This window comes from Bos taurus, chromosome 14 (assembly GCF_002263795.3).
Source record: "Bos taurus isolate L1 Dominette 01449 registration number 42190680 breed Hereford chromosome 14, ARS-UCD2.0, whole genome shotgun sequence".
NCBI lineage: Eukaryota > Metazoa > Chordata > Mammalia > Artiodactyla > Bovidae > Bos > Bos taurus.
This window is the reverse complement of record NC_037341.1, coordinates 15,671,583-15,689,232: the sequence shown is the minus strand read 5'-3', so window position 1 is coordinate 15,689,232 and position 17,650 is coordinate 15,671,583. Positions and strand designations below refer to the sequence as shown.

Here is a 17,650-nt window from a genome sequence, read left to right as displayed (position 1 = left end):
GAATAACTAACAATGCTATGCTATGCTAAGTCACTTCAGTCGTGTCCAACTCTGTGCGACCCCACAGACTGCAGCCCACCAGGCTCCCCCGTCCCTGGGATTCTCCAGGCAAGAACACTGGAGTGGGTTGCCATTTCCTTCTCCAGTGCATCAAAGTGAAAAGTGAAAGTGAAGTCGCTCAGTTGGGTCCGACTCTTAGCGACCCCATGGACTGCAGCTTAACAGGCTCCTCCACCCATGGGATTTTCCAAGCAAGAGTACTGGAGTGGGGTGCCATTGCCTTCTCCGAATAACTAACAAGGACCTTTAAAAAAAAGTGCTTTATTCTTTGTAAAAAAAAAAGTTAAATGATCAAAAGTTGCTTCAATAGTGCTAGCATTCTGTCTCATCATGTAACTTACAGTATGGAACAAGTACCTTTCCTATGCCTTGGGGAATTGTCATACTCTTTTCTAAGTCTGAAAGAGCTTACATTTTATCTTTCATATTTTTAATATCATGAAATAGCTCATGATATTAAAGTATTGAAGTATCTTCCTGGTGAGGATTTTAGACAGCACTCCCAATAAACTCCTTGCATGTTAAGCTTTGTCTCAGAGACTGCTTCCCAAGGAACCTACCCTGTGCCTGGGATGACAGGGTATCATGTCAGCAATTTATCCAAATGATTCGGGGGAAAGGAATTAAAAAAAAAAAAAAGCTTATACTGTACTATATGCGAAACTTTTCTAGAAACTTGAGGTTGTTTCTAAGTTTTAAAAAAATTAATATAAAATTGAAAAAGAAAAGAAAAAAAGCAATATAAAATTGAGTGGGGAAAATATAGAAAGAACAGGCTGATGAAAAGCAGAAGAAAAACGTATGACAGAGGGCATGGTTTACCAAAGAAATGAGACTAACCAATGAACAGCATATTCAAGGTAATAACGCAAAAGAAAAAGAGATGAGCAACAAGGAATAAATCTCTTATACAGTATTTATCACTCAGTGATCGCTGCATAACTATAAAATCAGTGTTAACAATGCACATTTTCTGTAATGTCCTTAACAAACCCTTTTGAGTATTAAAAATGTTATAATAATGTTTTTGAAACCATAAGATCTTTCTCACACACAAACATAAAATTTTGTAAACTCACAAAATATGCCACATCTTACATTATTGCTCTCGCGCATGTTTGCCTATTTCCTTTCAAAATGCAAGCATGCCTGAGTTTATCTACATGACCTCAACTCTCTCTCACCTTAAAAACAAAACACTTGCTATATTGTTACTCAAAATGTTGCCCCCCTGGACCTGTAGCACTGAACCACTGGGAAACATAGAAACATAGAATTGTCAGAAACACAGAACTCAGGTTCAAACCCATACCTACTGAAACAACATATGTATTTCAATAAGATTCCCACGTGATTTTATAAGTACATTAAACTTCGTGAAGCAGGTTCTAGTTTTCACTGTGGAATACAGAGAGCTACAAAGAGCATTGCTCCCACCCTTACAGAGAAATAACGTCAAACTAAATTCAAATTTATGATTTATTTTTAAGCTTTAAGGGAACTCAAGTCACAAAACAAATAGCTGGGCCTAAATCAAAAGAGAAGAGGCCCCTGCAAGGACAGAGGAGATGTCAGCACATGTTTATCTGAGACAGATGCAACCGGACACCATAAGAAGAGGACGGCTAGAAGAGTAAGGGAACAGGTGAAAGCAGGCTGATGATCAGTGAGTCAGTGTGAAGGATTCGGGTGCGAATACTCTGTGGGAGTCTGCACCTACCTGCAGGTTCTTTCACTAGAAATCTCACCAGACACAAATGATAACAGAGGGAGCCCTAAGAAAGTGTCCAGTGGTTCAGATCTAGAGGAAAGGAAAGCTGCAGAAGGGACAGGAAACTATCTGAATCCCTTTTTCAATCTCTCCTATGAGTCAAGGCCTTAATCTATGAAAAGGGAAAAAATACTGTCACCCTTAGGGTAGGTTTTGCCTCAGACTAATTCAGTTTTAGCACTCAAAGTCCCACATTCCAAGAAAAGAAATGTTCCCCCTAGTCACTGGGTAATTTAATTTGAAAGTGGAGTTTCAAATCATCTTCCTGATTTCTCTAAGCTTCCTACCAAAGGAAATGAAAAGACATTACTTGCTAAATGGTCTGCATATTTTCTACACCATGCTGTTAAAAAGAGGTGTAATTTGCTTACCCATGGTATAACATTTTTCTCTGATAAACTAGAATTCTACACAGGACTCTGTAAAAAATGAGTAAACTGGTACCATATGTTTAAATTACTTTCAGACTCCTGACTGATGGGGAAAGAGATAACCTCAGTATTACTCAGGATACTGCCCAACACCCCCTGCCCTCCACATCCAAAGTTCACTTTAAAGAGTTGAATTCTTTATTGGTACTGCCTCCGCAGTCAACTAAAATCCAGCTTCTCCCCACATAATTCTTACAAAACCGACAAATACATCACTCTCTTTCTTTTTTTTTTTTCTCTTTCAAGTTATTATATCCAATAAACGTTCTATACCCCCAGCACCCACCCCTCTCCCCAGTCTTCCTCTTATTTGAACTATCTAAAGCATCAGATCATCCCCTCTTTCTTGAAATGCTCTCTTCTTCACTTAGCTTCTGGAATACACTATTCTTGTTATTTTTCCTAACTTTGTAGACATTTCTCAGTCTCTCTCTAGTTTTCATTCCTTTTAATTTCTTTAATTTTAATTAGAGGATAACTGCTTTATAACATTGTGTTGGCTTCTGCCATATACCAACATGAATTGGCCACAGGTGTATGTATGTCTCTTGATCTTCGTCTTCCCTTCCAATAAACATCACTGTTTTTCAGAGTTCTATCCTGGATCTTCTCCATCTACATACAACTGTTGACACCTACACTTCCATCTTCGGCCTAAACTTCAATGAGCTCTAGATTTAAGTATATAAATACACACACACACACACACACACACACACACACCCCTACTCCCTTGACATCTCCATTTATATTCACAGAGGTATCTAAAACTTCAAATCCATTCTTTCCCCAGTCTTCTCCCTTGCAGTAAATAATATGTTTTACTGAGTCACTGTAGTCAGAAACCTAAGTCATCACTTACTATTTCCTTTCCCTTAATTTCCTTCCCATCAGATCACTCTCAAAAGTCTATTTGGAATCTATCTCTTCCTCTTCATTTCCATGGCCTCCTAGTCTCAGGCACCAACACTGCTAGCCTAGACCACTGTAACAGCTTCCTAAGTGGTCTCCCAGCTTATGCATTGCACTCTCCAGTGTGCTCACTCAGTCGTGTCTGACTCTGCGACCCTAGCAGCCAGAGGGCTCTTTAAATACCATTACTCCATTCCTGTTTAAATGGCCTTCATATGGTTTACCCAGAAAGGTCCTCACTAATCTGGCTTCTGCCTACCAACATCTCATCCCATACTCTTTGTTCATTAAGTTCCACTCATATTTGCCTTCTTTCAATTTCTATAACACGCCAAGTCCCTTCCTTGATACTTGCTTCTCCTTCTGAGAATGCTCTTCCTTTATGTCTGATGAATGGCTTCTTCTCAATCCTTTATTATTTATATTTATCATCTCAATCTTAAATATTACCTAAACAAAAGCCTTCCTAGATCACCTTTAAGTAAAGGTCCTTCTGTTTATACTTCTAATAGCACACATTATCTATAATTATTTCATTATTTACTTTATTTCTCATATCTTTCCGCTCTTCAAAAATGTAAGTTTCATGAGAATATTTTCCTGAATTAATTCTCTGATGCACCCGCAATATCCAGTACCATGTTTATGATATGGTAGGAGATTAACAAATATTTGTTACATAAATAAATTTTCAAAGTTTAGGAAGGTTTTCTTTGAACAGTATGCTAGGTACGTTTTTTAAAAGCTCATTCAAAAATCTAAAGGAAAATTACAGTAAAAGTTGGAAAGTTAAGAGATTTATTATGACAGGTGGAAGTCCCAGATACTAGTTTTTTTTACTTTTTCAAAATTCTCCCACAATTTACAAACTTTTTGCACATTGACTTTGATCTGATTTCCCTTATTTTAAAACTAACAATGCCATATTTGCTTTTGTATTGAATGTGTATATTATGCAAACATATAAAAGGTAGACTAAGTTATGTTACCAGCACAGGTGACTTTTATCAAGAATTCGAGTTGTTACCTTTTTTCCAGCATGTTAAAAATCCCAGATATGAATATCTGTTGTCATTGTTATTTAATCCTTAAGTCATGTCCAACTCCTTTGTGACACCATGGACTGTTGCCTGCCTTCCCAGGCAAAAATACTGGAGTGGGTTGCCATTTCCTTCTCCAGGGGATCTTCCCAACCAAGGGATCAAAACCAGGTCTCTTGCATTGCAGGATGATTCTTTACCCACCAGGAAAGCCCTGTGAATATTTAAAAAGGTGCAATAATGAAAACAGGGATTTTAGAGTCAAACAAAGCTAAGCTAAAAACTTACTCTACTTACTCTACTCTGCCACACAGGTTTAAGGATCTTGGGCAAGCTCCTCTTAGCCTCAGCATCTTAATCCAGAGAATGGAGATAATTCATTCTCTCTCCAAGAGAAGTAAACAGAATAATTACATGAAAACTCACTTAATTAGCTCAGTATGTCTATAGCAAATATTCAGTAACTGCTAAGTAATGTAATGAAAATAGTGTCAGCAGCAGCAATAGGGGAGCAGTGGGATGTCTACTATAAAATATAATAACCATTATACAACAGAAATTCAGAAGCTATATTACAAAAATATCATGCTAATTTTAAAATCACAAATGTTTTAATAACCTAATGCCCTAAATAATCTGTACTAAGACTTAGAAAGAAGACAGAAAATCTAAATTAAGCCAAGTAAAGAACACCATTCTAACTTCAACTAAGTACCTTTTAGATATTTACAACAATCCTTTGAATGGCCATAATTGTAATGTTAGCACAAATACAAGATCTTCAATGTGAGATCTGAAGAGTCAAAGATCAGTTAACAATGTGATAGGCACAATGGGCTAGCTGGAAAGACAGGAGAGAGTAGTGGTCTGTGTCACTGAAACATCTATCAAGATTTCTATAGAGTGAGGTAAGTTAGAAGGAGAAAAACAAATAATGTATATTAACATATATATATGGAATTTAGAAAGATGCTACTGATGAAATTATTTGCAGGGCAGAAATGGAAACACAGACATAGACAACAGACTGTGGATACAAGGGGTGGGGGTGGGGAAGGAGAAGGCAGGATGGATGGAGAGAGTAACATGGAAACTTACACTACCATGTGTAATGTAAATAGCCAATGGTAATTTGCTGTATGACTAAGGGAACTCAAACCGAGCTAGAGGGGTGGGATGGGGAGGGAGATTCAAGAGCGAGGGAACATATGGTATACCTGTGGCTGATTCAGGTTGGTGAAGCATTTATCCTTCAAGCAAAAAATAAATTAAAAAAAAAAAGATTAAACTCTACTGAAAAACCTAAGGGTGAAGAGAGAGAGAGAAAATGAAAGAAAAATAATAATAAGAAACCACCATGGAAGAGTGACAAAAAGCAGACATTAGAAACCGTAACAGATGCCAAGAAGCAGCCCTCCTTACACAGCAGCAAAGTTTACCACAACCACAAGGGATGAATGAGAATAGAGTGGCACAGTCTGAGGGCACTGGAGATAGGATGGGGAGCGGCACAACAAATCCAACACCTTTCACCAGCACTGAGACATGGTCTGAAAAGCGTGCCAACTGAAACAGCACAGTGTTCTGGAGGCACTGAGTGTGATGACTAGTACATCTACAAATAGAAGTAAGTAGCCCCAGAGAAAAATCACTGTATTAAATACAGTAAACAAAAACTCTGACATCTGGTAAAAGCAAAACTGTGCTCAATATACTTTACTAAGGCAGAGAAAAATGCAGTATGTTCAGATATGTTGCCATCAAAAATAGTCAAAGTAAACGTTTCAGAGGTTAAGAGAAATGACATTTTGCTGCCTGCAAAGTCCTTTGTGTAGAAGAGTCTCTCATTTACCAGATGGTTTCAGGTAACTACATTATTATATTTTAACAAGTAACTACTTGCTTTTATGTGGTTATTTTCATTAACTTAGAGCAGACATAAACCTTTGAGTCAAGGACAAGGCTCGAGTTTTACTAATTAATTCAGCTGACTAGCAAAATGCTAATAAACTCTGCACTCAGGAATTTAGCCCCTATTTGTCCCAGTTAGCTTTATACTCTCACATGCCAAAGAAACCCAGAAAAGAGTAGAGTTATGCAAACTCATCACTATTTTTAGAAAAACTAAAACAGTCATCATTAATAGTGGTTCAATAACAGATCATCCCTAACTTTCAAGGTCATCCATTATCGTTAGTTCTGCCTGACCCTTTGGATGACCCTATAACACTGCAGACTTTATATTATTTCAATTTTCCCATCTACAAATTTGTTTATAAAAATTTACTTGTCACAATTACTATAAAAAGTAAGCAAATAGTCACTACTGAGAGGAACCACCACCAAATTACTGGTGAATTCAACTATAGCAGTGTTTGACTTATCTGGAAGTCCTATTTTCTAAGTGTCTAACTTTTAGAATTTAGTTAAGAACTTAGAAGTGAAAGGACATCGCAATCAAGGAAAACAGTTATTGCGAAGTTCATTTATGATAATGAGATGAAGAGTCTGATAGTGAACATGTGCTCAGTCACTCAGTCGTGCCTGACTCTTTGCAACTCCATGTACTGTAGCCCACCAGGCTCCTCTGTCTATGGAATTTCCAGGCAAGCATACTGGAGTGGGTTGCCATTCCCTATTCCAGGGGATCTTCCCAACCTAGGGATCAAACCCATATCTCTTGAGTCTCCTGCCCTGCAGGCAGATTCTTTACCACTGATCCACCTGGGAAGCCCCAAAGAGTCTGACAGAGAGGTGAGGAATTACTCTTCTGTCCTTATCCAGAGAAAAATAAATGTAAAATGGAGGAAATGAGCTAGAACAAAAAGAATATACTGAAAATAGCAAGTATCAATGGATGATAGGCAAAGGGGAGAGACAGGGACAAAGAGCGAAGAAGTAATTGTCTTTTCTATTCATATATTTATATGAAATACAGCATTTCATATGAAGCAATGGCCATTGATCAGACTGGTTTTTATTTTGCTAAATTCCTCCCCTTCCTCCCATTCAATGTCTCCTCCAGGGACAGTTGGCAATATCTAGAGACATTTTTCAGAGAAGGCAATAGCACCCCATTCCAGTACTCTTGCCTGAAAAATCCCATGGGCGGAGGAGCCTGGTAGGCTGCAGTCCATGGGGTCGCTAAGAGTCGGACACAACTGAGCAACTTCACTTTCACTTTTCACTTTCATGCATTGGAGAAGGAAATGGCAACCCACTCCAGTGTTCTTGCCTGGAGAATCCCAGGGACGGGGGAGCCTGCTGAGCTGCAGTCCATGGGGTCGCACAGAGTCGGACACAACTAAAGCCACTTAGCAGCAGCAGCAGCAGAGACATTTTTGGTTCACAAAACTTGGGGTGAGGAGGGTGGGAGGGGGCTACTGGCATCTAGTACCTAGAAGACAGGGATGCTGCTAAATATCCTATGTGAAGGACAACCCCACAACAAAGAATTATTCAATCCAAAATGTCAATATTGCCAAAGTTGAGAAATCCTGATATAGAGAAAAGGTCCTATACATCTCTCTGTCTCTCTCTATATATATATTAATCAATATATCAATATATAACAATCAAAGGAATCACTGTCACTACACTGGCACTCAGAATGTTCAAAAGTCTTAAACCAAAATTCAACATGTTACTGGTGTACATTAATAAAGAACGATGCAACATAAAATTTCTAACAGAAACGATTAATTTTTATACATAACTAATAAAAAGGAACAAACTACAGTTATCAGTTATGGTTACTACACAGAATATCTCCTCCTAATTTTCCTTCCCTTGAATCTACACTGGCCTTAGCAATTTGCTTGATCAATAGCATGCAGCAGAAATGACATTTGGGGACTTCCAAGGCTAGGTCATACAGAGAAGGCAATAGCACCCCACTCCAGTACTCTTGCCTGGAAAATCCCATGGACAGAGGAGCCTGGAAGGCTGCAGTCCATGGGGTCGCTGAGGGTCAGACACGACTCAGCGACTTAGCTTTCACTTTTCACTTTCATGCATTGGAGAAGGAAATGGCAGCCCACTCCAGTGTTCTTGCCTGGAGAATCCCAGGGATGGTGGAGCCTGGTGGGCTGCCGTCTATGGGGTCACACAGAGTCTGACACGACTGAAGCGACTTAGCAGCAGCAGCAAGGCTAGGTCATAAATCTGTGGTAGGCTGAATAATATTACCCCCCACCATATGTCCACATTCTAATCCTTCAACCTGTCTTCACAGGAGAGTTTGCAGATGTCACTAAATTAAGGATTTTGAGAGAGAAAGATTATCCTGAATAATCCAGGTCAGTTCTAAATGTAATCCCAAGGGTCCTTATAAGAGAAAGGTAAAAAGGTCAATGATGTGACAGCTGAAGCAGAGATTAATGTGAGCAGGAACGAGCACATGCCAAAACCTGGAAGAAACAAGCACCAGGTTCTCCACTAGGGCCTGGAGAAGGACAGAACCTTGGTAACACTTTTATTTTAGCCGCTTAAGTCTAATTTTGGCCTTCAGACTTCAGGAACTCTAACTGAATGAACTTGTGTTGTTTTAAGCCACTATATTTGTGGTAATTTGTTACAGCAGCAATAGGAAACTGATACAAAGTCTTACCACATCTACTCAGCTCTCTTGGAACATTTCCTCTGGGAGTCCTGATTCATTCTCAGACTGTCATGCTAGTGAAATCAAATGCATCTACACTCGTCAGGAGTTCCATTTGAGCCCAAACTCCCAGTCATGTCCAACAAAGTGCCAGACAAGCGAGTGAAGCCATCTTGGATCCTGTAACTAGCTCATCTGCCAGCTGTTTACTAAGTGACCCCCACAGATACTGCATGAAAGAGACAAATCACCCAGCTGAGCCCTGCCTATATTCCTGATCCATAAAACCATGAGATATAACACAATGGTCACTGTTTTATGTCACAAATAACTCTAGAGCTCAAGTTACATGTTAAATGATGATTAAAGATTGTTAATAGAATATATCCATTTTATAATGGAAAGGAAAAAAATCCTATTTATGTTATCTGTTTTCTAGGCAGAATCCCTAGTTATAGGCCTAATCCAATATGTTCATTAACTCTTAAAACTATTCACAATTAAGGCTGTTGGAATATACTGCCATAATGAGGCTCTTCCCATATTGGAAAAATAACTGATAGTAACAAAGCTTCATTTACTTATCCAGGGCCAAGATATAGAAGTTCCCAGCTTATTAGAGATGACTCACTCCTCCTGATTCAATCCACATTTCATATCCTCATCTGTTCTCCTCTTGGAGGTCCGGTTATTCTTTTATTTTCTTTTACTGTTTCACTAAGGCACTGAAATATCGTTATTCGCAAATGTTAAACTGGAGTATGAACTGTTTTCTTGCCCTCTTTCCTATTCTCTCTGAGCAAAAGCCAAGATTATCACCAGTTCATCCCAGAGGCTAACAGCTTAACAGCTTTGCTACTTATATAATCCTATACAAAGGGTTGACAAAAATGGGAATACTCTTATTAAAGAGTCCAAGATCCCTAGTGGATTTGAACTCCAGGAAAAGTCATATTTGTTTTTATGTATTCTAAGGCATCTGGTCCCATCACTTCATGGCAAATAGATGGGGAAACAGTGGAAACAGTGTCAGACTTTATTTTGGGGGGCTCCAAAATCACCGCAGATGGTGATTACAGCCATGAAATTAAAAGATGCTTACTCCTTGGAAGGAAAGTTATGACCAACCTAGAAAGCATATTCAAAAGCAGAGACATTACTTTGCCAACAAAGGTCTGTCTAGTCAAGGCTATGGTTTTTCCAGTGGTCATGTATGGATATGAGAGTTGGACTGTGAAGAAAGCTCAGCGCCAAAGAATTGATGCTTCTGAACTGTGGTGTTGGAGAAGACTCTTGAGAGTCCCTTGGACTCAAGTCCCTTGAGAGTCCCTGCAAGGAGATCCAACCAGTCCATTCTAAAGGAGATCACCCCTGGGTGTTCTTTGGAAGGAATGATGCTAAAGCTGAAACTCCAGTACTTTGGCCACCTCATGCAAAGAGTTGACTCACTGGAAAAGACTCTGATACTAGGAGGGATTGGGGACAGGAGGAGAAGAGGACGACAGAAGATGAGATGGCTGGATGGCATCACCGACTTGATGGACGTGAGTTTGAGTGAACTCTGGGAATTGGTAAAGGACAGGGAGGCCTGGTGTGCTGCGTTCACGGTGTCGCAAAGAGTCGGACACGACTGAGCAACTGAACTGAACTGAACTGAATGTATAACTAATACAATGAATCCTGCTCATTCTTGAAAAACTAAATTGATATTTTAAATGTTTTTTAAAATAATTACAAATAGAAATAGTAATTGTAGAAATTTGAAAACAAATTCGGTTTAAAAAGCTCAGCTAGAATTAAAAGGCAATAGTAATAATATCAGCACAACAATGTACTGTCAGGAGAATACGGACTCTTTCTGGAAGAAAGACAACAGGTTGAACAGATAAGTTGAGAACATAACATCTACTTTAAAAAAACTTGGCAGGAAATCAGTTTGTAATTTAAAAATCACAATATCTTACTTAACCATAACAAGACATCCCACAAAGTTTGCTTTATCTATTACAAATTGATTCTAAGGCTTTATCTTGCCACAGACTATAACAAATGCCTACTGATAAACACATAAGAAAGATAAGGGCCAATGTGACAAATTTCAGCAGTAGATCCACTTCCATTTCAAAGCATAGATGTTTTCTTGTAATGTTTCCACACCAAATCCAAAACACTACATTAGATCATGCAAGCACCCGCTTTCCAAAAACATGTAAGATTTCCTATTATAAGAAACAGCTCTTTTAATGATTTATTTCATTAGAAAGTGCACTTAGTACACACACATTTAATACACAGGCTGAGTATTTAAAAACACTCAAAAAGCAACAATAAAAGAAAAATATGACAATTTTTCATTTGTCTGGGGAAAAAATTTATTTCAGCAATAGATTGAGCTGTATGCATTCTTGACATAAGAAATCTCTTTACCTTAAGTGGTTAATGACTAGGGTAATTTACTAGTTATGATCCCAGTTATCTCCCTCAAAACTATATGCACTGACTGGTATCAAAAACTGTATTAGAATTAATTCTATACTAAAAATTAAAGCATCATCATCAATAAATGTCACATGAGTCAAAAGGCACTAATTTAGTCATTAACATTGGTAAAATTAGTTGACTTAAACTTTACAATTGTTTAGCTTATAAGTCAAATAAGCATTTGACTACTACATTGTTTCCTATATCCTTGCTTGTTTATCTTGAACAAACACAATTTAAATTACCAACTTCTCTCTCATATAACTTATATATTATTAAGTTTGGCACTAACTGATCTCCATTGACTGAAATTTATAGGCCCTTTCCAGTATTTAAAACCATGTTAAATTTTAAAGCATTACCTTCACTGGAAAATGTAGCATTCCTACCACAATACTATTGGCATGTGCTAAAACTATTATTATTAGGTACAAGGTAAAATTTATCCATGTGTATCACAGAACATGCTTTTCATGAACTGTTATAAAATCATATTAAGAAGGCCCTCCAATCTTGAAACAATGTTAACGCAGAATTTCTAAGAAATTACTTAGAAAAGGCCAAATGTGAGTTCAAACAGTCTTATCCATGGAGAAAGATTCCCAAAACTAATGCTCTGGCATGGATGTCTTTATAGTTTTTTCCAATGGTCATATTTTTGGAAATGATTATTTTAAAACCACACACTGAGTGCACATATAGCTTACAAATATGCTAATATCTGATTATGACTTCATATAATATCATGATTACATATTGAATAACCGAATTGATTGGGATGTTACATTTTTCCTATAGAAGCACTGTGAGTAGACAATGTCTGGAATGATCCAATACCATAAATTGTTCCACAATTCCCTGAACTGCAGAAAAGAAAGAAGTTAAAAGTTTTCTTTACTGCTAAAGAAATAACTAATAAGTTTCTGAAAAAGTAGTATAGAAAGATCATGCTTATGAGGTACATAATTCTTTCCTCCATTCCTATCCACAGATCAAAGAAGCACTTTCAAGTGCCTCTGGCAAATGAAACGTCTTTTTCCAAATAAATGGGCTCGTAACATAAGGAATTTATGAAATGGTTATTTACCTACCAACCCTGAAGGAGGAGAGGCATAAACTTAGAGGAAAAAAACACAACTTTCAAACACACCAGAATGTAATATAAAACAGCAGCAATGTATTTTGTTTGTATCAGGGTATTTAAATGGCAAAGGTATTTTAAGAATGAGTGATTGATCACTGGTCCCTTTCACCTCTTCTGGTTTTCCGACTTTTTAGCTCTTTCACTTGGACTCAAATTCTGACCTACCAGCATTCTGCACTAGTTTTAAAAATATCCTCTTTTAACATGTTAGCTTAAAAATAGCTTGGTTTTCACCATTCCAGATTATTTTTGAGCAGAAGTCTGCTTTTTATTGTAGAGTCACAGATTTCCAGAAAAAAAAAAAAAAACCCTTCCTATCTACTGCATTCTTTCATCCTCTGAGGAAACAACAGAAAGGGGAGTTTAACTTGGGTAGCACCAAACCTATGATGGACTGACTTGCCAGTCTGTATGTGCTATTGTTGGTCTACTCCACTCTTTCCATTTCCCAGGAAAATGTTTCCTTCGGCTGTTCAAATGAATCCAACTGGAGGCGTGTACAAACAGGCAGCTGAGAGTATCTCTGCCTTAAGAAGCGACATCCCTTCTTTCGGACCCACACATCTTCTTTTGATAACCATTCAACAAAGTTTCCTCCTGCCTGTCGGCTTAGCCACCTGCACGGCTGCACGCTCCCAGAAGCAACACGAGCTAGGGGACAGGACGACTAGCGGGTGTGGGGGTCGGAGGAGAGTGAACACGGCAAATCTAAACAAAATCAGATTCTCGTCGGTTGGTAACTGGGGCTGAAGCTCCGAGGAACCAGCCAAGCGTTGGCCCCGGCTGCCTGGCACGATCCGCGGCTGTCCTACCTGCCCCGGGGACACTCAGGAGGCGGAAAGTTCCCCCTCCTCCGACGTCCCAGGCGCGAGGCCAGGAAGGCGAGGGGAGCGGCGGCCAGGGGCCCAGGCCGAGGGGCGAGCGGGGGAAAGGAGGGCGCCGGGCCCCCCGGATCGCCCCCCTCGGGTCCCCCTTACCTTGGGCGATGGCGATGGACTCGAAGCGATGCAGCTCCTTGAGCAGGCAGCTCCTCTCGCTGGAGTGCAGGCTGTAGATGAAGTCGCGCGCGCCCTGCGCCGTGTTCAGCGCCTCTATGGGCTCCTTCTTGGGGTGGGTGCCCAGCGCCCGGGGGCCGCCCGGGGCCGCGAGCGCCAGCAGCCCCCGCCCGCAGCAGCACCAGGAGGGCGGACGGGGCGCGGCGGCGGCGGCCGGGCCCGGCCTCAGGCTGCGCGCGGTCCGGCTCCTCAGCAGCGGCAGCAGCCGGGACATGGCGGGCTGAGGAGCGGGGACCCCGCGGCAGTCCGGGAGGGCGATTTCTGACGAGGCCTCGGGAAAGAAGGAGCTGGCCTCAGCCCGACCCCGCCCCGACGTCCTCCTGATAGGCGGCCGAGGCGCCGGGCACCATGCACTCCCCGGGCCCGCGCGGCTGAAGCCTCCTCCTGCGTCCTCCTTCTCTTCCCCGAAGGCCCGCGGCACCTCCGGTCCCTCCCGACGACGAAAACTTTCTCTGAGGCGGCCGGGCCGGGAGAGCGCTCCCGGAGAAGACTGGCTGGCAGGCGGGCTGGCGGCGCGGGCGGGCGCCTCCCAGCCGACCCGGAGCAGCGCGGCCGGGCGGGCGGGTTCGGCAAGGGTTTGCGTCTGTCAGTCTTATCTTCCAGAGGGATGAGTCAGCCACGCGCCGCCCTTCTCCGGCACCGCCCTCCCTTATCGCCGGTTTTCCCAGCCTCTGGCCGGCGCTCGTCCTCACTCCTCAGGTCTGTCTCAAAGGTGCCGCGCTCTCGGACCCCAGCCGCCGCCGCTACCCCTAGCGGCAGGGTAGGGGGTAACAGGGCGGGGCGAAGGAAGGGGGCGGGTAAGGGGCGGGGCTGCGCAGGCGCAGTGCGCAGGCTCTCGGGGCGCGCGCGCTCCCGCGTGAGGCGAGTGCACGCGCGTCCTCCCGCCCTCCGGTGCTTGAAGGTGCAGGAAGAGGGCAGTGGCTGCCGGTCCTAGCCTCCGCCACATTTGAGTCCAGACTGAGGGGTACGGAAGAAGAGCCTTGAGCCCCTCGCTGGGCTGGGTAGTGAGACTGCCACCCGTCCCGCCCTAGCGTCATACCTGAATCTGAGGCTGGTTCTGAATGATGGTCCAGCGTGTGGCCCCCTTCGCTTGACACGGGCCTCACCACAGCGCCCTGCTCAGCCTTTGGGTTATTAAAGCGCTCAAGCCGCGCCGTTTGCCAAGTCACCGCACACCCCGGCTTCCGCCGGAACCCGATCTCTGGAAACTGTAAAGGGAAGGCGAAGCCATGTCTACCCCTTCCCAAGAAGTCTTTGAGACCTTGACACTGAGAACACTTTCCCCCGTTTTAATGCAAGCACTTTGCAGATTATTAGTGCTGGAGCCTGAGGCATGAATGCCGCAGACCTTTTCCAGGTGTTTGTTCAGGTCTGTTGGGTTGATTTTTTTTTTATCTATGCTGAGACGGAAAGAATTCTGCAATTTTCCACCATTTCCACGTGTCCTAGGCATTTTCGGAGGAGTCACAGAGTCTCCTTTTACGAGCTTTATCTTTTCCCAAGGGAGGAGATCTCTGCTCTGTCTGAACTGACACTTAGGCTTCCTGGCTTCTTAGAGAATAGATCCACTTAGAGAATAAATCTGCTCAAGTGTAATCAAGACCTAAATCCTATCCTTATATCCGCTGCTGCACCCAGCCCAAGACCGTATATGCAGTAGATGTGCTGTAAAAATGTAAGTACAAAAAATGTGAGTCATTGGAGGAACCTTATCACCAAATCCTTCTACTGCTCTGACTCAGTGGTTCTCAGAGTATGGTCCCTAGACAAAAGAACTTGTTAGACATGCAAATTCAGGTGCTCCACCAGAGACATCCTGAATCTGAAACTGGGTTTTGGACTCAGTCATCTGCGTTTTACAGACCCTCCAGTTAATACTGATTCCTTCCCTGGTGGCTCGGATGGTAAAGAATCTGCCTGCAATGCAGGAGACCAGGTTTGATCCTTGGGTTGGGAAGATTCCCCTGGAGAAGGGAATGACAACCCACTCCTGTATTCTTGCCTGGAGAATTCCATGGACAGAGGAGCCTGGAGGGGGCTACAGTCCATAGGGTCACAAAAAGTCAGACACGACTGAGTGACTAACACATCACACACACTCACAGACAAAAGTTTGAGAACCACTGCTCTAACTTGGGAAAGCATTTTTAAATTTTTTAAATTTCAGGGCAATGCTCCTGTTGTAATGATAATTAAGAATGTTCTCTTTGGAAAATGCAAGCTCTTAAGAGAGAGACTTTCTTTTCTTTGAAACCCCCTACATTTCCCATGGTGTGTTGGAATCTTCTACAGAGTTATTTAAGTCTCAAATTCTTGGGATTTCTACCACCTCCCCCCATATATACCTTTTACCTCCAAGAGATTCTGATTCATTGGGTTTGGGGTGGGGCCTGGGAAGAGAGAGATGCAAAAGCAGTCTCCAGCAGTCTCCAGGACACCAGTTTTGTGTGTCGGCTCCAAAAGCATAGAATGCTGAAAGTTCAGTAATTGGATCAGTCACTTCCTAGCTGTGTGTTAGTGTCCGATTGTTCCATTATGGTCCCAGTGAATCATGCCTTGTGCTATACACCCCCTTGTGTAGACTTGCACCATATGATTGTGGGCTTGGCCATGTGATACTTTCAGCAGTAAGTGGGACATCACAACGATAAGTGCTTGTTCCTTGAGGCTTGCTGAAATGTGTTTGCTGCATGCTTTATGAGTAATCAGCTCTGCCTCAGAGAATAAGAGAAACGAAAACATAGACACAATTTGCTTATAAGACATGTTACACATAGACTGAATGGGTATGTGTTAAACAAAAAGGATGGAACAAATGAAAGCGTTACTTTAGGGACTTACCTGGTGGTCCAGTGGTCAAGAATTCACCTTCTAATGCAAGGTTCGTGGGTTGGATCCCTGGTTGGGAAACTAAGATTCCACATGCTGAGGGGCCGCTAAGCCCATGCACAGCAACTAGAGAGAAGCTGCGTAGATCCTGCATTCCACAGCTAAGACCCAATGCAGTCAAATAAATAAAGTTCTACTTTAGATAGAAAGAGATAGACCAAGTGAACTTTAAATATTAATAAGGCATGGAACATACTACCTCTAGACTGACAGCTATGTTATCACCAACTCATGATATCCATTATGCCCACATTATGGCCTTATATAGTCTCTGCACACATAAATGTAGCAGATAAATTATTCTAGCAGATGAATCCTAGCTACTCAGCCAGCTGATGGCCAACTATAGTTTTGACAAGACACACTTGCCTTGTGTTGATTCCAGGCCCCTTCAGTCTGCTGAAACCCCTCACTTCCTCTCCACTCTGGTCCTTAAAACTATGCCATCTGTAGAGAAGACTGGCAGAGAGTGTTAACACATATAAGTGTCACATAAAACAAAATGGTTTTTACAATGGTCCTCCACCCTGCCTATGTCTCATCCTAAGCTTGTTTATCTACTCCATCTCTTTCTCCTTGCTTCTCACTCTGTTCTAAGTTGGTTGATAAACTGGGTTACTCTTGCTGCTCTTTGAGTGAACATGTTAAACCAAACTTAGTGGCTTAACTAGGCAGTTTATCCTGCTCATGATATTGTAACAGGAATTCAGGAAGGACTTGCTTGGGCAGTTCTTTGTTGGAGTCTCTTATCAGATGTCACTGCAACTGCAGTCATTTAAAGGCTTATCAAGTCTGGATATCCAAGATGGCACAGTTATGTGGCTGACAGTTGATGCTGACTGTTGTCTGGCTGGAAGCTCAGCTGGGACTGTGAACCAGAGTACCTTCACATACCCCTCCCGCAGGTCAGACTTCTCACATGGCAGCTGGCTTCCCGGAGAGCAAGTGTCTGGAGAAAAAAAAACAGGTTCATGACCTTTAATGACTTATCTTAAGGAATCATGCAGTATCACTTCCACTTATTCTACCAGCCACCAGCAAGCCACTAGGGCCAGCCCATGTAACAGGGAGATGGTGAAGAACAGGGGAGCCTGGCATGCTACAGTCCATGCGGTCAGACACCACCAAGAGACTGAATAACAATGGACCTCCACCTCTCAATAGAAGAAGTGTCAAAGAATTTAGGGACATGTTTTAAAGCTGCCACCTAACAATGTGATTCACGCATCTTAATTTGATCTATAAGTCTATCTGTTCCATGACCAAT

General features: G+C 41.9%; 1 protein-coding gene across 3 annotated transcripts in view; it reads right to left on the bottom strand.

Annotated features, from left to right (window-relative positions):
• The window catches only part of TMEM65 (transmembrane protein 65), a 46,962-nt gene extending 32,889 nt beyond the window's left edge, over positions 1 to 14,073 (bottom strand). For 2 of the 3 annotated variants that reach the window (XM_059893345.1, XM_025001731.2), the window contains exon 1: positions 13,417 to 14,062. In XM_059893345.1, the coding sequence (XP_059749328.1) occupies positions 13,417 to 13,708 (292 nt within the window). In that variant the 5' untranslated portion in view covers positions 13,709 to 14,062. 3 annotated transcript variants of the gene reach the window in all.
• Positions 14,074 to 17,650: the final 3,577 nt, after the last annotated feature.